The sequence below is a fragment of the Mizuhopecten yessoensis genome, unplaced genomic scaffold, assembly GCF_002113885.1.
Source record: "Mizuhopecten yessoensis strain PY_sf001 unplaced genomic scaffold, ASM211388v2 scaffold716155, whole genome shotgun sequence".
NCBI classification, from domain to species: Eukaryota; Metazoa; Mollusca; class Bivalvia; order Pectinida; family Pectinidae; genus Mizuhopecten; species Mizuhopecten yessoensis.
Window position 1 is genome coordinate 101,616 of NW_018479975.1, and position 21,592 is coordinate 123,207.

Below are 21,592 nucleotides of genomic sequence, written 5' to 3' on the forward strand. Positions count from 1 at the left end.
TGTATATTTATGGATGGGAGCGGAGGTAGAGGGTGGGGGTTTTAGGGGGTAGTTTATTTATTTATTTATTTATTTTTTTTGGGGGGGGGGGGGGGGGGTCAAGGAAATAATCATTCCTGAGGATGTAGATCTGTATTGCTTTATTGAGGTATGGTGATAAGATTTTCAAGCACACTGTAGGAATTGGTATGGGAACAAAATGTTCCCCTCTTCTGGTCAGCTTGTTTTTGTTTTCATATGAGGCTAAATTTTGTAAGGGCTGGTTAGGTCTGTCTACAAATATCTTTCCAAGCCATTCAGTTTCATTGTCAGGTTATGGACGACTTGCTGTTTAAGATAGGATTTAGTAAACCACGGCGATTGTATATACCGATCTGAACTTGAAATTAAGGACACTTTAAACATTTACGACACTTTACTGACATAACCAGTTGGGACAGAATAATACTAAGCTCTATGCTAAACTTGTCGATTTCGAATTTCCGGTCATGACATTTTTCTCTTTCTGGTCAATGCCCGCTTCCCCTAAATTGACATTTTCATATTCTTCTGTTGCATTTTGGAAATGTCAGCAGTTGTATTACTATCTCAGGATTCTATAAAATATTTTTTATCCCACAATCAGGATATTCATTCGTTGGCCGTCCTGAAACAGATCTGTTCAACGCTTTTCCTTCATAAAGTACCTTCTCAAATTTCCTATGACATTTCTCCTTGAACTGTAGTTTAAAAATCATCTTGCAATATACTTCGACCTCTAGGTCAATTGTCAAATAAATGCATGATTTTCAGTAACATATAGTCATGGCAATAATTTTAGAACCGTTAAAGACTAATTGATTAATTTTGCAATAGGACTACATCACCCTTAGAAATGTGCAGTGTACTGTCATTAGCTAGGTCACTGTGACATTGACGTCATAACTTTTCAATTGCATTAATTCATATATTTATTTTATGATTTAGTAGTCGGCTTACAATTTTTTAAGAAAATTGAAATTTCACGGTTATTTTACCTTATCTCCATAATTGTATTTTGCAAGAGAAGGGGAAAAATAATCGCTAATAAGGGGAGACATGTATTCTTTCACAATACGAATATCCAGATTCTTATTTGGTTTACATGCAACTTGAACGATTTTCATAATTTTACAATTAGAATATTTATTTCAATTTAACATGTTTACATTTCATATACTGTATTTGGTATCAGACAAGTGTATAATTACAAAAACGTATTGCTTTGAGCACATGTTTGTCAACAATAGTGTTTATCTAACGTCAAACAATGATTTAAAAAAAAGTGATTTTGGACCAAGAAGGAATTCTGTTAATTATAGTTTTGAAAAGTAGTATTTGTATGCTTTTATTACAGATAATCCAGTGATTATTAGTAATGACCGAGCAATGATCATCGATCCTTTCCGGACACAAAGAGGACATGGTAACGATTGCCAGGTTTTGACCTTTAAGAAACTTCGGAAATCTTTAAAACCACATTACAAACAGGCTATTGAAGCGATTAAGTCTGTTTATGGACATTTCGGATTTACAAACAAATCTCTGGAGGACACTTACTCTGGGAGTATCTTTTGGTTTTCTTTGCGCCGCTTTCCCTCAGAGTTGTCGACCAGAGTCTTTGACCATAGTGATGTCACAGAGCTGATCGACAGTTTCAAGAAAGAGGCCGCTTCTTTGCCACTTTTTCTTAAGAACATCGGTCTGGTTTCGTTTTCTGACCAGGAAAAAGAATCCGCATCATTCTACGTAAAATGCGACGTGTTAGAAAAAGAGGAAAAGAAATCATTTAACGAGAAATTGAAGGCATGTAACGGTGTAAGTCCCAATGACAGTATAAAAGCAATATATCGTGTCGACATTTCTCTTAAGGACGGTCAACATGTAAATGAACAACGCTGGGTTGTTTGTAATTATATAAAAGGCCGAAGCGATCTTTCCGTAGAGCTCAGAGAATTGGCCGAGGACAAACAACTGTCGTATAGTCCTTTCGTAGGACTTGCAACACCACTCGACTACACTACGGATATACAATTTCATGGACAAGTGTTTTGTTTTCTTCCCCTTCCAAATACGAGTGAAATTCAAACGGGGCTGCCTCTGCATGTCAATGGGTTTTTTGCCCTCAGTCAAGACAGACATCACGTAAAATGGACACCAGATGACCAAACTGAACGAATGGACCCGCCTCAGAAATGGAACCGCTTACTATGTGAAGAAGTACTTGTAGATGTGTTCGTCGATACGGTGGAGTACGTCAAGAGCCTCACTGTTACAGACAATTGTACGGAATGCGATACCAACATTGTATATAGCATACTTCCGTCACAGAAAAACATTCGACCAAATTGGGATGCGGTTTTTAATCCCTTGTGCAGACGCCTCAGGGACAAGACCATTTTTTATACCAATAATGGCGACAAATGGATAAAAGCAGAAGACGCAATCTTTTCAATTTTACAATGTATAAAAGACGAACTTGAACCAAGCACCATCCGACAGACAGAACAGTGTATATTTGATCTTTTACTCAAGTACCAACGTAATGTTGTGAAGGTTCCGTCTCACGTGGCGGAAATGTTTCCTGATGTGCCTAGAATCACACCAAAGTATTTGAGAAATGTTCTAAGAGAAAGTAATATCTACGGTAGACTTCCAGTCAAACAACAAATTTTTCTGTTACAATTCATTCTCGCAGATCGACAGTATGATGACCTTCACGACCTCATGTTGCTTCCACTCGAGGACGGTACCTTTAGATCATTTGACGCTGAACAGCCTGTGTACCGTTGTACGGCAAGTGAGATGAAGATGTTTCCTGGGACTGAAAGGAACTTCATCAAATCAGACTTACCGCAACAAATAGCTGATCATCTGAAAGAAATCCAGAAAGCAGGTACGTTATTGATTCACTCTGTTTAGTACTGATGTTGTTTGGAAATTTGATTTGAGAATTTCCAAAAAACGGCTCATGCTTGTATATTCCTTCAGCACGTGAACATTTTTGACTCTTTGAAAGCATGCTTAATAATTTGCTCTTCTAAAGTTAAAATCACGTTAAAACCCCGTTTCGATTTAGTGTTCATGTAACAGGATTATACTAAATTAAACAAGTTATGATCAATATTAAAAGAAACATTCATCTGAAAAATATGTAAAAAACCTAGATATCTATTGTATGTACTTTTACAAATATATAACAAATAACAATTTGAGGTTTCTGTCGCTTCTTACCAAGCCATATTTTTTCTTTTTTGACACTTTCTTTATAACTAAAATTGGCAATGCGACGCCGTTTTAAATTGTTACACGTTGGTTATGGCACTTTCTTTCAAATCCATCAGACCTTTTTATACTTTTATAGTAATTGAATCAGCGCAAACTGGTGAAAAATTAACATGATTTTGATTTAAAAATAAGCCGTAGGGCTAACCATAACTGCTTTTCTGAGATCAGAATGTAGTTTTTAGCATTTTTACTTGCGTAATTCAGAAGAAAATACCATATTTATCAATTATGCAAACAATCATATATTTGTAATGTCACCCTGTTATAACTAATACACGTACCCGTATACATTGTATATAACACTGAGCTACATTACCAGCACACTTGGAGGATATCGTATGAATTTGTTCTTGCAACCAAACTGATTTATTTCACCAAAATCACATACTTCATTATATTTATATTGCAGTTTTTGCAGTGTTTGGTTTTTATCAACCTTTTTAGAATAAAATGTGAGGAAGTTGTTGTTTCCATCTCTATGTAGGTTTCTGCAACCTGAGGACTCTGGACGCAGACGGATTTCCTACCTTACTTAACGAGACATTGACTGCAAATGGAAATATTGGAGCCAACGGATGCTTTAGTTCTACCACCCGCCACATTACAATGAAATGGCTCGACCACGTCTGGAGCTATATCGGTCAGAAAAATCATCAAGTCCAGGAAACTTTTGAAAAGTTGAATTTGGTTCCTGTAGAGGGTAACTGTATTTCAGGTGAAGGATTGAAACTCATGCCATTAAAGGGGTTGTATTTGGTGACAGATTTCGATGGAATGGCTTCGCTTGATCAAAACCTGTGTAACGCTTTAGAAAGGCTACCAATTACTGTCATCAGACATATTGCCAAAGGTGAAACACATACCTATCTAATGGGTACCTATTGCAAGTATCCAAATCTCGAAGGACTGCTTGAACTTTTAGAAAGTCTGTGTAAAGTCTGTATAAGACGAGAGTTACTCGAGGAAAAGACACGACGGTTCAATGACCAATGCAATTCCGAAGAAAAAACAGCTTTGCTGAACTTTCTTGCAAAAGACTGTCAACATTCTAATTCAAATGCTGATAGATTTATCAGAGAATTGGCTATATTTCCAGAAACAACAAACGAAAACACCGTTTTAGAGTATACATCTGTAGCAAAGAACGGACACATAGCGTGTGAAAACAGCATCCCAGTTAAATATCATTTACCTCACTTGCACTTGGATAACATACAGAGGATGCTTGCTGAACGACTAGGAGCAAAGGAAATTTCAGAGACGAAGCTAGTTGAAAATATCCTTCAAGCCATGACCAACACTCCTGGCATCTATGAAAGATCAAGCATTGAAACTTTCATGATGTATGTACTGAGGTACTGTACAAGGCTGTCCTCAAGTGAAGATTTGAATGATATCATCTTTTTAGGTTCGGGGATCAAATTCATTGCAACTTCGTCTTCATCGAGCACAACAGAGCTAGCACCGATCCGGGCATTCTTTGATCATACTAATCAAGTACTTAAGGAGTTGTTTCGTTTTGACGACAGCAAGTTTCTCATTAAAAAATATCAGAAGGAGGAATTAGAGTCTGTACTTAGAAACTTTGGTCTCAAATCCGATAAGGACGTTAAAGAAGACGATGTTTTAAATGTGGTACGAGTACTTGATCGAGAGTGCCGAAAAGGGAAACAGGCGCAAATGGAGGAAATTCGTCATTGTTCATTTAAAGTAATGGAAATACTGGAGAGGATGGAAAGGGAATCCACTGTAAATTTGGATTTAAGGGAATATCGATGGATATCTTTCATCGACGAGAAACCAGTTCATTATCCGGATATACTACCTTGGTGTGCGGATCATTGCCAGTCTCCTCTATGTACCCCGCAAGATGTATCCTCGAGTAAACACGAGACGCAGGCGGCATCTGTTAAATGTATCGTGGACACCTCTAGCTGTCCTTGCCTTGCAAACAAATACGGATGGAATAAACCTCCAGATGCTGACACATGTCTTCTTCAATTGGAAGCGGTGAGAAACGTCTTCTGTATTAAACACAAAGCCAAGTTGAATGGTATTTTAAAAGACATATACCAACAACTGTTTGATGATATCAATTCATTGGATCATGAACTGGAATCACAGCCGATCATTTGTACAGGAGCGACTTTTCATCTTCCTAGAGATGTGTTTATATCTTTTCCCTTGGACGAGAACATCCATCTGGAGCCTTATATGTACAAACTTCCTGTTGAATTTGAGGAGTTCTCTAAAATGTTTGTTGAACTAGGGTCAGTTCAAGAACTTGAAATAAATTCATTGAAGTTAATCCTTACAACAATTAGGACATCAACTAGGCCGTCAACGACCGAGAAAGATAGACAGATGGTTGTTAAAATTCTTAAAATAATATCAAATCTACGAGATGCAAATGATATTCTGAGTGATGTATTAGTACCTGTCCAATCACAGAATGCCAATCTGGTATTACAGCCGGTAAAAGATTGTACGTACTCCGACGAGGATTCAGGCTGGTTACAAAATGAAGAGGATGATGACGTCAATTATGTCCATTCCGATGTTGGTGCTAAATTAGCGGAATCGCTGGGCGTTCAGTCTTTCACTCAGAGATTTTTATCAGACGGTGGAACAGAAGAAATGACTGTAGCATGTGGACAGTCTGAACCTCTGACGACAAGACTTAAACATTTGTTGGAAAACTACCCAGATGGATTAGCAGTGCTGAAGGAACTTGTTCAGAACGCAGACGATGCAGGAGCTAAATATATTCATTTCCTAAATGACGAAAGACAGAATAAAGAGGCGACAGTAGGCTTAATCGACGTTAACATGGCAAAATGCCAGGGTCCAGCGTTTTGGGCTTTCAACGATGCTGTTTTTACCGAACATGACTTTGAAAACATTGTCCAACTTGGAGGGGAAACCAAAAAAGCAACGAGAACCAAAATTGGAAAATTCGGGCTTGGATTTTGCGCCGTTTACAATATAACAGATGTTCCCAGTTTTGTAAGTGGAAATTCTCTGGTAATCTTTGATCCTCATACTACTCATCTAGGGAAAGCCATCAAGAACAAAAGCAGCCCAGGAATTCGGTTGACCATTACAGAAAAAAGTTCTGGTATGCTAAAGCGAATGAGGAACCAGTTCATGCCATACAGCAACATATTTGGATGTGATTTGTCTGGAGACACTAAACCTCTCAAGTTTGAAGGAACGCTTTTTCGATTTCCATTAAGAACAAAGCAACAGGCAATAGACGGTGAAATAAGAAGTACTCCTTATCGCAAAGATGACATGGTACAACTTCTCCATCTTCTTAAAAACTGTGCAGGGGATTTGTTGACATTTACACAGAACTTAAAGGATATCAAAGTATCTCATCTGCAAGAGGACAGCGTTAACCTACCGAATGATATTCAGCTCATGTTTAGCGTTGAAAAAAAAAAGATTAAAATGCATCATATGTTGAACAACCCAGCAAACATCAATGTCATGACGGAAGCCGAAAATGTTTTGAGAACAAAACAACCATTTACAAAAACTGAAATGATATCACTTAATATGTATACTTTAAAAAATGAACTCCTGAAAGTCGAGGAAACCTGCTTAACGTCTTCTCCCTGGTTAGTGTCTTGGGCTTCAGGAACCAATCAGGATGTTCTGGAAAAAGCGATCCAGCTGCAAAATGATGGGGCCTTACCACTTGGTAGTGTTGCAGTTTCTTTAAAAAGTATAAAATCACCATTGGTCCCAGTGCCATTCCCGCATAAAGAAAAGCTGCGTGGATTATACGACAAGAGTCACATTTTCTGTTTCCTTCCTTTGCCCGTCGAATGCAAACTTCCAGTGCATATAAATGGATGTTTTGCTGTCAGCAGTGATCGGAAAGGCTTAGTTAAGAGCACAAGTGACGAAAAAAGCGAAACAGAGAATCAAGTCTGGAATAGAATGCTTATGTCTGATGCAGTATGCAAAGCGAGCCTATGTTTATTGACAAGTCTGGAGCATTTCGAAATGTCTTCAGACGAAATTTATTCAACACTTTGGCCTTTTACTGTGGGTCAGTCAGATGAAACATCTTGTTTGTCAGATGCGTTTTGTAAAGCCGTTGTTCATGGAGGTTACCGCGTGTTTTATACGCCACAAGGACGTCGCGCTTCATTTAGTGAATCCGTTTTTCTTGACATTACATTACGTCATGACAACGTTGTTGGGGAATATGCTTTCGATACTTTTACAAATTTGTATAAAGATGAAAGAGTTCCTATGGATATGCCTCAAGCGTTACATCATCAATTTTGTACAGCAGATTGTGAAGAGGAGCTAGTGCAACAAACAATGACCATGAGAGAATTTTATGAGGACATTGTCTTCCCTCACATTCAGCAAATCGATGCAGAAAAACGAGATGCACTGGTGATGCACATATTGAACATCGATGACCATTCTCTGCAAAATTTACTGAAATCAAATCCATGTATTCCTGTTCTACCTAATGGTAGATTGAGACTACCGAAGGACCTCGTACGGCCACGGTCAGAAGTATCGGAACTTTTCTGTGACGAAGACAGTCGATTTCCTAACGACGCCAACCAGTCCTTTTGTAGCGAGATAAACCTGAATATCCTTGTGCAATTGGGTATGATGGATAGAACGTTGCCGGACGAGCTTGTTGTGGAGAGAGCCCAATCTATTTCCAAATTGCTTAAGATTAAACCGGCGTTTGATCGTTGTCGACGGTTGCTAGCCTACCTTGAACGAGAAGAAGATAATTGTCGAAATGATGTCATACATGATTTAAGTACAACAGCCTTCTTACCTATACTTCAGAAGCCTGGCGATTGGCCTGTGACCTGGTTTTCAAATGCAGACGAAATTGGGATGTTTTCTTCCCCGAATCAAATGTTCTTTCCAGAGCACATGGAACGAATTGCGTGCTCACATTTGATAGTTAATGTTGAAGAACTGAAAAATGAGTTTGATGTTCTGATGATTCTTAAACGACTAGGTGTGCAACATGAGGAGCTACATGACGACGTTGAGAAACAACTTTTTGCCATTGGTAAAGTCGATGAACACCTATCTGACAAGCAGAAACTACGATTGCGTGACATATGCATTTCTGTATACGGGTACTTGAACAGCTCATCAGAAAACCTGACTGGAACTTACGATGACCTTCCCATACTGTGGATGTCTGATCGATTGATTCCTCCAAAGCGTGCCACTCTTGAGACGTTTTCTAGAATCGACTGCACACCTGAAATATATCAAGTCGTTTTACCTGATGTTACAAGATACGGAACATTTCTTAAACGCGTTGGTGTCCAAGAATTTCTTTGCAAAGAAAATGTTATTTTAGCGCTGGAACGGGTGGAAATTGACCACGATAAACCTCTAGATGTGGAGAAAGTTATACTGATAGTAAATCTATTAGAGCTTCTAGCTGAAGTATGTAGCCGACGTGGACTTCCTTTACAATCTGACGAAAAAGCTCGCATCCTTGTTCCAGATGATATAAACATTTTGCGATCATTCGACGAAGTATGTGTAGATGATGGGTTCCCCATGCGGAGACAAAAATACATGTATTTTGTCAACTCAAAAGTATCGGGAGAAATCAACAAGCTACTTGACATAAAGTCAAAGCGAGTTAAGCACCTAAATACTATCAAAGGCAGTTTGCCATTCGAACTAGTGACGAGGCTGAAAGGAATCCTCGATGAATATTCTCGGGATGAAACAATTTTATACGAACTGTTGCAGAATGCAGATGACGCAGGGGCGACAGAAATCATGTTCATTGATGACAAGAGGCAACATAAAACTAAGGAAGGCATATTTGGTGATAGTTGGTCTGACATTCAAGGACCGGCGTTATGTGTTTTCAATGACTCATGTTTTTCTGCTGCAGATCTAGAAGGCATTTGCAGGCTTGGTAAAGGAACGAAATCACAAGACCCAACAAAAACTGGGCAGTTTGGTATTGGCTTCAATGCGGTTTATCACTTGACAGACGCACCTTCTTTTATAACAAGAGGTCCATCTACACCAAATCAAGGAACATTTTGTGTCTTTGACCCGCATTGTACATTCTGTCCAGCTGCTGATGATTTGAATCCAGGACTACAACTTCCTGATTTGACGGGACTCGAGGAGACATACCCAGGTGTATATGAATGCTATTTACAGGCGGAGTTACCTAGGGTACAGGGTACTTGGTTTCGATTTCCATTACGAACCTCGAAAATGGCAGAAATGTCTCATGTATGTAAAAGAACAATGGGAAAAGAATCACTACGAAGATTACTCTGCCGATTCCAACAAAATATGAAAAAGTGTCTTTTGTTTCTGAGAAATGTCAGACAAATTTCATTATGTGAAATAGATCACCAAGGTAAAATAAAAGAAAATCATAGAGTAGTGTCAACGCTGAAAGAAAACGATGAGCATCACCTGAAGAGGTTTTTCAACAAATGTGACACATTAACAAAAAAATTGTTTGCTGAATCAACGAATCTGCTTGAAATCCCCAAACAAACAATTCAATACATCATGACCATAGAAGAAGATTTATGTCATCCTGAACGTTGGATTATAGCTCAGACGTTTGGATTAGACGCCGATACGAAGGTCCCAGACAGTGTAAAAGAAGCTTTGGAATGCAGGGAAATAAATCTCACGCCAAAAGGTGCAGTAGCTCTACCGTGCACACCAGGGGGTATGGACAGTAAATATGAATGTGCGCAACAAGAAATGTCCAAACATTACGGCGATACTTCCATCTTATATAATCGTGATGGTATAAACCAACCAACTATTCCTGACCGATTCGCTTCTTCTTCGTCATCCATTGAGATGTTATGCGACAGCAAGGACTCGGATTCTAAAGGTCAAGTTTTCTGCTTTCTTCCTCTCCCTTTGGAAACTGGACTTCCCGTACACATAAATGGTCATTTTGCTCTTCATCAAACACGTGGAGCAATGTGGGATACTGAATCACCTAGAGGTAACTGGAACAGTTTGCTATTAGAAACAATTATATCAAACAGCTATGTCTTAGCTATCGAATACCTACGTGATACATTCCCCAGTAATACTGTGGGCGGACAAATTGCGAACATCAAAGACATCAAAACTTTCTTGAAAATGTATCACGACTCCTTTCCGCGATACAATCAAGGGAAGTCTGATCTGATAAAAAGCATGGTTTCATCGTTCTTTGCTAAACTGTATGATAGTGAGTCTACCGTTTTCCCGGTTCTTTCACCGATAGAAAAGTCAATATGTTGGGTCGGTCTCAAACAAAAAAAACATGCATTTCCTGCCTTTTTCGATAATCTACCAGATGAGTTTCGGGCTGAGGCAGAAATGGGCATATTAAAAGAAAGACAAAACGGACTCGAAATAAATCACAAAAAAGAAAGCAAGCGCCGACACCAAGCTAAAAATGATGCCCACCAACTCTCATACATCCTAAAAAATATTGGCGTGAAGATTCTTGAATCGCCACTCTGGATCAATGAGAGTATGAAAGAGGCATTTCAGAACCTGCCAACGTTGCGCATTCAATGTGCTATGACCCGAAATGTTTTTGAGGAAGACTTGCCCATGCTCGATCATACTTTTGTCCTTCGTTTCTTAAGAACGGTAGATAAAAATACACCAGATGTTTGCCTGATAAAAGATGTAAATCGATACCTTACGGACACAAAAATCAAAAACATGGAAAACATACTCTGTCTGCTACTGTATTGCCTCAAAGATAAGCAAATCTTCATCCAAAACATGGAACAATTACCCTTACTGGTAACTAATGACGGCATGCTAAGGCGTTTTTCCTCAACAAGCCATGTGTTTATATCTCAATTTTGTGACCTATTGCCAACATCGGCAAATGAGTTCGTACACAGGGAGATGGTCAACTTACTACAGGACATCCAACCGGTTAGTCAATTATTGGAACGTTTAGACTTAAAGAGTTTTGCAAGAATGTTACCAGACAATGTGGATATGGCTCCACTGTCAGAGGAGGAACCGATTCCATGGGATCAGAACGTTTTAAGTTTGAAATGGATGAAGGAGTTCTGGCGATATTTGGACACGTTGCAGCAGATAGACGTCCGGAAGTTGGGTAATTGGTGTCTCATTCCAGGAGAGAGGAAACGTACCGGACAACCTGGAATTTTAGTTCCCTGCAACAAAGATTTTGTTCTCATGTACGTCAATTCGTTTGAAGAAGAACCCCTACGTACAGTGCTTGCCTCGTTACAAATGCCAACACCACACTCATGTATCTGTTCCAAATCATTGAGAAGTGTTGTAGCCTCACAAAATGATCCAGTGCGTTTCGTTCAATGCCTTCATTATCATAAGAATAAGTTAAAATGTCTCTATCCGCTTCAATGCACTGAGGTGTTGCAATACTTGTCGAAAAACATTAAAAAACTGCATACATCAGTGGTTTGCAAATTAAAAAAACTCCCTTTGTTCATAACTGTCTATGCAACATGTGTCCAACTTCATGAGAACGTGGACATTTACATTGTCGAAATCGACAGCGATTTCCCAACAGACGGACTCGAAGTTTTTTCAAACAACTGCAAAATTGCTCTGTTGAAACGCAATTTTTACACATCGGAATTGATGGAATTTTTGGCCTGCAATCGTACTATTTCAATCACTGAGTTATACTGCAAGCTCATTCTGCCAAACTTCCGCTATATCGGTCAAGTACATCATTTGCGTCATTTGAAATATGTACGAAGCATTCTTAAAGATGACCCTATATGTCCAATGAAATCTGCTTTGCAGTTAGCTGAATTCATTTTCCATGAAGGATTATTTAAACGAGCAAATCACTTCTACAGTCCCCACAACAGATTATGTAAGAAACTCTGCGATCAGTCAATGCTGCCGCCTGATCCGTTTGGAGATTTGGAGTGGGAGAATTTCATGGTACACGCTGGTATGAATGAAACTGTTACCGCTGACTTATACTGCAAATTTGCTAGACAAATAGAGCAATCTGTATTGAGGGCTGGAATGACTGAGGAAATCATAGAGCAGTCTAAAGAGATGGTCACGTTTTTGATCCAAACAGATGAGCTTTTAAATAATGAAAAGCTTTTGGAAAGGATAAGGAATGTTAAGTTTGTGGAACCCTATCGTGTCAAACAAACATTTAAAGAAATTTATCCGCAATTCGTATGTGATACTTTGATATCATTTTGTGGATCCGCACCTCGCTCTTTTGCCCCAGTCTTGTGGACAACGATATCGATCCTACCTGATTATGTTCATCCTCATAAACAACAGATCCAGGAAAGTTTGGGAATATTTCGTACTCCACCCTTGCGTGATGTGTTATCTCATACCCACAATGTTTGCGATGCACTCAACAAGAAATTATACGAAACAAATTCAAATCAAAGAGGTAATTACCTTTCTGAATCAAATATAACAGAACTGATGAGAGTGATATACACATATTTACAAAACAACTGCATTGATACTTCTGAAACCAAACAAATGCTTTCGGAAACACCGCTCGTACATTTGAAGGAAATGGGAATATTTGTCACCGCAAGACAAGTATCTATCACATTTTGCGGAAAGAAACAGATACCGCCATATCTGGTTGAGATTCCTCTGCATTATGGACCTTACAAAGAACTATTTAAAGCCGTTGGAACAACAGAATCCGTTACACTAGGTCAGTACTCCGATGTACTATACCGTATTCAGGCCGAATTAAAATCAGCGATCCTGGGACCTGAGCGGATACAGGATGTCGTATCTGCTCTGACAGGATATATGATGCTGTTAGAGGAAGCAAGCATGTCCAGTATTGAAGAGTCGATGGCCTCAGTTGAGACTTTGTATTTACCTGCCTCGGACAAAAGGTTAGCAAAATCAACTGACTTAGTATATGCTGATAAACAAAAGCTGAAAAAAAGAGTAACCCAAGGAAGTGATCATCGGATAGTGTTCATGCACAGTTTAAAGGACTGTCACAAAAATGAAGACCTCATCTTGAAACTACCGGAGAGATTAAAACCAAAAGTATTGAGCTCCATCATACAGGAGCATCTCATATCCGTTTCTAATAATGAACCGGATACAAAGGTAGATGAATTGCGAGCATTTCTAGCGTCTCCGAGATTTTTGAACGCACTTAAACAGATCAGCAAATTCGAGGACTTCGACTGCTATAGACAACGGTTGTTGAGCATCTGTTTTGTTTCTCCGTCTGAAATTAAAACGATCTTGCAAGTGGATGGTAAACCTATTCGAGGTACAGTAGGTACTCAGGTGTGTTTTTACTCTGAGGGCGAACAAAAATGCTATATTGCAGCAAGTACCCATCAAGTTCGAAACTGGCTGAAGAAAATTGGTCAGCAACTCTGTGGAATGCTTTCGGATTGTTTTGAAAAACGAATTTCACCGGAGAAATTTCGAGAGCTGATTGATTTCGTTGACGACCCGACAGGATTTAAATCCTATTGTGAAGATTTTTTAGACGAGGAAGAAAACGATGACGACTCATTGTCATATCATCCGGGCCAAATAGTACCTGTTGGCCTGCATGCTTTACTACAGAATGACATCACTCTTCTAAAGGTTGGAGATGTAGTTGCCTATGAAATGTTTGACCCAGCTATCGATGGCGACAACGATGATGTGATATCTCAGGACGCAGTGTCTGATGCCGTTTATGTTTTTGTGAGAATCGTGCAGGAACAACCACTAGCTGGTCAACATTCGTTACATCAGAAATACAAAGTGAATTTCGGTCAGGACAACGAAAAGATAGTTTCGGGACTGCTTTTATACAAGGTCATTTATCCGGGATCATCCGAAACAACCGAATTAGTACTTCATCTATTTGGAAACCATGGATCTATACCTAGTAATAAAGACGGCATATTTGACCAAATTATTTTCACTTTGTTGGAATCTTGGAAATTAGATAATAAAGATCGGAAACGGGTCGTTAAAAGATTGCTTTTGGTGTGGCATCCTGACAAAAACCGCAATAGAGGTGAGGAATATGAAAAATTTTGCAACGAAATTATTAAATTTATTTTTGATATCATCAGACGTCTTGACAAAGGTGAACGTTTTGACAATTAGTCTTCCGATGAATCGGACGGAGACAACTTTCATAACTGGCATTATGAATCGGACGGAGGCAACAGAAGACGCAGAAGGAAATGGAACTACGATAACTGGCAATATGGCGGCGGTTGTTCCAATTCTTGGCAGAACTTTAGGAACCGGATGTCATCGAGGCTTACTAAAAACCAGAGCAACTTCAGGCATTTCTATGCACAAAGGCAGGATTATGTTCTTGATCCGCAACCTACAGAGGCACGGAGGTGGTTTCGGCAAGCCAGTATGGATTACTCAAGTGGAGTGAGCTCTTTAGAAGCTAGCAATTCCACAGATAGTGATAATAAGACCAAAGAAGACTTTAACTGGATTTGCTTCAAATTCCATCAAGTAAGATGAAATTTTCATTATTTTACCACTTCTCTGTAGTCTGTTTGATACAAATGTGAATGAAATCTGGTGTTTATCTTAATAAAAAATCTGTTCTTGAAACATTCTAAAGAAGGTGATTATTTAGACGATAATAAGTCTGTCTTTCTATTGTACTCGTATATATGTCATGATGTCTGAAAATATTTTTATGAAAATACATTGCAAAAAGATTGAAATAAAAGTAAATGTGTGTGTCGGGATACAAATAGAGATTCTCGTCGGCAGTTACTCAAAAATGCGTTACCCAGACGTGATGGAGTACCCTAATATAACAGGAACCATGTACACAAAAGATCAGGCTAATAAACTCATGAAATTAGCTGAAAAAGTGATGGAAGGGATAGAAAACCGATTATAGACACTCCAATATCCCTACTGAATAAATCATGTGTAAAATCGCGTTCAGTTTGGCAAGTTCTCATAATTAAACTTTGCAATTTGTGAGTGAAATCAATGGAAGAACGCCGTATAAGAATAAGAAATCACTGTTATCAAGATTTTGCATTTTTTTTATACTTAACCTGAAGTTAGTAACATATTTGTTGGCATAACGCTTAATACGTAGATACCATTTGCCTTAAGTAGCATGAACAGTTATGCCATTCTGCAATACGAACAAATGATGCAATCGCTTTATAGTTTACAATGTAAATAATACAAATAACTTATCTGTATATCATGTCACTATTATAGTGTAGATAGTTTCATTTATTAAACTAGTGGTCAAAGTATACCCTTGTCACAATAAGGACATTACATAATGGTTACATATAAATCTGAACTTTAAATGTTCTAGAGAGAGTTATCGTGTATAATTGTGTCTATGGTTTTCTATATCCGTTTACATATTATGAAAAAAACTTGTTTATTTTCTAACCACTATTTGTTATTTTATAAGTCTGGTCTATAATGTCAGTAATATCAGAATACTCTTTAGTTAACTGCACTGATATATGATAAATGTATAATTTGTTGAGAAAACATGTTTTAAGAATCATCTATCATTGTATTATAAACTTTGTAGTTTGGCCTCACATTAACTAAATACTACATATAGAATTATTTCTTTAATGAAACGTGTTTCCGGAATAATTGTAGATAAAATATAACAATGGATTTTTCTTCATTCCATTAAATGTTATTGCTTAACAATGTTTGATAAAGTGTAAATACTTACAGATTCACAAGTACATTTGACTTTTACATGTTCATTATCTAACGATTTTTTTGCCAGATACTAATCATTTTCATAATTTGCGTATTTAGCGCCGATTATCTGTACAAAATGATTTTATTTCTTTAAGTAATTATATTTTGTTATTTTTTTCTGTGTAATATATGATTTAATAGTTTAAATAAGTGTTTTTTTCTGCTGTGCCAAATACCATTTTGTGATTTTCACATTTATCCGACCAATCAGAATGCGTAGTTTTCAATGGGCAATGTCAATTACGACGTGAAAATAGCCATGTTACCACCGTCACCCCGTTATATAGTAATCCCTGTTATCACATGATCATATTTGCCTGGAATTGACACTCTGTTCACGATAACCCATGTCTTTGCAAAAAATGTGTTGGTGTCTCAATGAATGCCAGTTATATTATAATTGTGGAATGGATATTTTACTTATTTTTGCACTCGTTCTATGCCCTCGAATAAAATATCAAACTATGCCCTCCACTAGTCAAGCATTACTGTTTTTCGTTATGAATGTTTAATGAATGTGATGCCTTATATAAATGGACACAAGATTGACAATAGATATGCATGCACTTGTTTTATAAATGACATTTTGTATTGTCCCTTTCAAGGAATCTTAGTTTTCAAGCGGAAATTACCATGTGTTGAACTGATATGTATAGTCTTCATTTACGGTGCTGGAAATTTACCGTTGACGAATCGTTAAAGTGCTTTGAATTAGCAACATCATGTTTGCTTCTGTATGTTTGTGCTCTGATTTTGAAAATAGAAGTGGAAAATTCCTCAACTTGAAAAGTTTCCTTTCTAGTTTTGAATGCATACATTTTTTATCTATTGTACAGTTTATGTTTTCATTTTGTATCTAGTTTGCTTTTTATGTTTTCACAAATTCTAATGATGATACTGTTAACCTAGTAGATTTAAGTCTATATTTTGTATATATCTCAAAAATAATTAGTGATGCAATTATCCTTATTTAACTTTTATATATGCAGTAATTACGTGTCAAATTGATGTAAATCATTTTAAAAAACACGTCTTCAACATTGTGATATAATTGTAAAATTCTGATGTTTTATTATCTTTTTAATACTGGCTGTAATCGTTGAAAACCCACTAGAGCTTAGCGATAAGGTAACAGTTATCTTCCCATTTATATTCTGTTGTAAATTGATCATGTGAATATTATTAATTTGTAAACTACTAGAAGTCAAAGCATATGCTTATCCAAACACACTATGTAACAAAAACTGCTTTATGTTCATGATGGAAAGCTGATCAGGACGACAGTGTCAGATGTTGTGGATACAGTAATCTGTATCATGTTGTAAATATACAATTTGAATTCTTTTAAATTCATTATATTATATAGTTCATTATTTTATATATATATTTTCAATTCCCTATAACAATTCGTATACTAATTCATATATGGGTAGCCTATGTTAGGAAATATATTCGTATGCAATACTGTGAAATCTGAATTTAAAATTGAAAGAATTTGATCTGTGTTTAAAATAATTGAATGTTTTTAATAATATAAATATATTTCTGTATATATAGAAATAGCATTAACTGTTAAAACTGTTTTATATTTACTGTTTCTTTATACTGTACATATATTTCGTACATAGTATTTCTCTATAGATACACTTTGTATAAGAAATATCTGTACATCCATATTTTGTATCTGAGTACTTTAGACAATGATCTATCATCATTCTGACCTTTAGTATCACTGATAAGCCTTTAATGGGCAACATGGTCGTATGGTGCAGTGTTAATGGGCGACATGGTCGTATGGTGCAGTGTAATGTGGGCGACATGGTCGTATGGTGCAGTGAAACGTGTTATTTGTTTGACTTTCTGCATATGTAAAAGAAAATTGTCTAATACGTGTTTTTTTCTTCATATTTCTAGTGATCAAAGTATACATTGTTTTATATTGTTTCTGTATGCAGAGAGTTTGTACATTCTGTTTCTGTGTACATATATAGTTTTTATGTACTGCTTTAGAATATATATATTTATTTTTGGACATATTACACTATTTCTGTATGAATTTATTTCTTTACACTTTTTTGTACAAAATATCTTCCAACACATAGGTTTTGATTGTTTGACATGTGCATCTTTGTAGATGTTATACACACACAAATGGTCATGCACATACACGCAAACCTAGAAAGTGTAAAGTCTATATTATATATATAGGTATGTGTGTTTACCCTGAATATTTGCTTTATTACGGTATGAAAATACTTTTTATTATAAAACAAAAGGCTTAAAAAGGTGCAGTTACTGATGAAATATTCTTGTTTAACATTTAATTATGGTAACATGTCAGATTTATTTAAGTCTTTGTTCACACATGAAAGTTTTATAGAATGATACTTTGTCTATTTTATCAAGTTTGTAAATAAATTAAGAATCTTAAGTAGATGCATTTCGAAACACATTGTTTGATTATCGTTAGATTGATTTTTGATAGATCATATTGGAAATTTGATCATACCAAACATATTTCAGCTTGATGTAAACATTGTACTGATCAATATGAATCATGAGTCAAATGTAATACTACAGTTTCATGTAAATTTTATTATTCCTAAAGCAAATGTCGAAATACATGTGTGTTTTATTAAACAGATATAAGATATTAGATTGCAATATACATAATATGACATATTTGGCTAGTTTGAATTAATTTGATGTCAGAAATAATTTGATTTATTACCTTATATGCTTTACAAACATAACTATGCTATTATATGTACTATAATTATGTAGTAAACGTTCATGTTTTGATCTAAATGGATGTGAGAAATGATATTGATTTAGTTAAGTTAAATATCTTATTTAGTAATAACATCAAGTTATAAATGTAATACTGCTAAAATGACTTATTAAAGGTATGATACTTGGAGCATATGAACTAAATGGATGTTAGAAATGATATTGATTTAGTTTGATTTATAACCTTGTATACATACAAAATCGAGTTATATATAATTATTTTCATTTTGATAACTTTTAATAACATCAATACCGAGTGTAATAATATTATTTTAACGTTTTATTAATGGTATGATACTTGGAGCATATGAACTAAATGGATGTTAGAAATGATATTGATTTAGTTTGATTTGTAACCTTGTATACATGAAATATCGAGTTATATATAACTTTTTTGATTGATAACTTTTTATAACACAAATACCGAGTGTAATAATATTATTTTAACGTTTTGTTAAAAGTATGATACTTTGAACATATGAACTAAATGGATGTTAGAAATAATATTGATTTAGTTTGATTTATAACCTTGTATACATAAAATATCGAGTTATACATAATGATTTTGATTGATAACTTTTCACTACATATTTACTGGGTGTTATAATATTATTTAACTATTTTATTAAAGGTATGATACTTGGAGCATTTAAACTAAATGGATGTTAGAAATGATATTGATTTAGTTGGTTTTATAACCTTGTATACATGAAATATCGAGTTATATATAATGATTTTGATTGATAACTTTTCACTACATATTTACTGGGTGCTATAATATTATTTTACCATTTTATTAAAGGTATGATACTTGGAGCATATGAACTAAATGGATGTTAGAAATGATATTGATTTAGTTTATTTTACAACCTTGTATACATGAAATATCGAGTTATATATAATGATTTTGATTGATAACTTTTCACTACATATTTACTGGGTGTTATAATATTATTTTACCATTTTATTAAAGGTATGATACTTGGAGCATATGAACTAAATGGATGTTAGAAATGATATTGATTTAGTTGGTTTTATAACCTTGTATACATGAAATATCGAGTTATATATAATTATTTTGATTGATAACTTTTCATTACATAAATACCGAGTGTCGTAATATTATTTTATTAATGGTATGCTACTTGGAGCATTTAAACTAAATGGATGTTAGAAATGATATTGATTTAGTTTATTTTATAACCTTGTATACATGAAATATCGAGTTATATATAATGATTTTGATTGATAACTTTTCACTACATATTTACTGGGTGTTATAATATCATTTTACCATTTTATTAAAGTTATGATACTTGGAGCATATAAACTAAATGGATGTTAGAAATGATATTGATTTAGTTTGTTGTATGACCTTGTATACATAAAATATCGAGTAATATATAATTATTTTGAATTACAACTTTTCTTCATTACATAAACACCGAATGTTATAATGTTATTATATTAAAGGTGTGATACTTGGAACATATTAACTAAATGGATGTTAGAAATGATATTGATTTAGTTTGTTGTATGACCTTGTATACATAAAATATCGAGTTATATATAATTATTTTGAATTACAACTTTTCTTCATTACATAAACACCGAGTGTCATAATATTATTTTATTAAAGGTGTGATACTTGGAACATATTAACTAAATGGATGTAAGAAATGATATTGATTTAGTTTGTTTTATAGCCTTGTATACATAAAATATCGAGGTATATATAATTATTTTGATTGATAACTTTCAATAACATCTATACCGAGTGTCATAATACAATCATCGTATTAAAGATATGATACTTGGAACAGATGAACTAAATGGATGTTAGAAATAATATTGATTTAGTTTGTTTTGTACCAAATTTGAATAAAATACCGACTTTAAAAAAAAAAAAATAGATATCATTTAAATACAAATCTGTAATTATTTTATATTAAAGGTTTTATGCACTTGGTCTGTGCGATAGAAAGGAATTTTTAGATTTATTAAGTATCCTTCATATTTATATAAAATATCAAATAATTACTCTAATATTTATGTTATAAAGGTATGGCATATTTGGCACGTGTGAATTTATTTGATGTTAGAAATGATTTGAATAGTTTTCTGCTTTACAAAAAGATCGAGCTATGATTCAACTTTGAAAATGTATCAACGGTGTGATGCTTTGAATAAGCATGAACTTAATGGATGTTAGAAAGGATATTGATTTAGTTTGGTTGAATAACCTATTTAGAAACAACATCAAGTTATGAATTCTATGCTTCAAAATAATAATTTATTAAAGGTACATGTGTTATAGACTTGGTCTATGTTATCAAATATATGAAAAAACATTATCTTTGAACTGACTGGATGTTTAGAAATGATATCGATTTGTTTTAGTTTATTACCATGGCTATGTAAAAAAACATCGAAAAAAACGGTAAAATGTTAAAATTAGCATTGATCAATATAAATTTAATAGCGGTTTAATGATATATTTTATGATAGAGTTGGTCTAAATGAACTTAAGTGATGTTAGAAATGATATTGATTACGTTTGTTTTGAACGAAATTTTAATAAAATTCTGATTAATTGGATAAATGTCTAAGATACTAATCATATATAAATATATAATTATAATTATATAATTATAATTATATAATTATACTAAATAGTTATGTTCAGGGTTTATATGAAATACTCCCGGAGTAGCATTCATTCCTGATGTTTAACTGGTGT

General features: G+C 35.1%; 2 protein-coding genes across 2 annotated transcripts in view; both read left to right on the forward strand.

The window, feature by feature from the left end:
- LOC110441875 (sacsin-like) overlaps positions 1 to 7,201 on the forward strand; it is a 30,729-nt gene extending 23,528 nt beyond the window's left edge. The window contains exons 7-9 of the mRNA XM_021485156.1: positions 1,376 to 2,914; positions 3,791 to 6,577; positions 7,185 to 7,201. Coding sequence (XP_021340831.1) covers positions 1,376 to 2,914; positions 3,791 to 6,577; positions 7,185 to 7,201 — 4,343 coding nt within the window. The remainder of the gene's footprint in view (positions 1 to 1,375; positions 2,915 to 3,790; positions 6,578 to 7,184) is intronic.
- On the forward strand, positions 6,980 to 15,178 carry LOC110441876 (sacsin-like). The gene has a single exon (XM_021485157.1). The coding sequence runs from the start codon at positions 7,255 to 7,257 to the stop codon at positions 14,440 to 14,442; it is 7,188 nt and encodes a 2,395-aa protein (XP_021340832.1). The 5' UTR covers positions 6,980 to 7,254; the 3' UTR covers positions 14,443 to 15,178.
- The last annotated feature ends 6,414 nt before the right edge of the window (positions 15,179 to 21,592 follow it).

Coding starts and splice junctions, on each gene's coding strand:
- LOC110441876 (XM_021485157.1), top strand. CDS start 7,255: ATGCTTATGTCTGATGCAGTATGCAAAGCGAGCCTATGTTTATTGACA.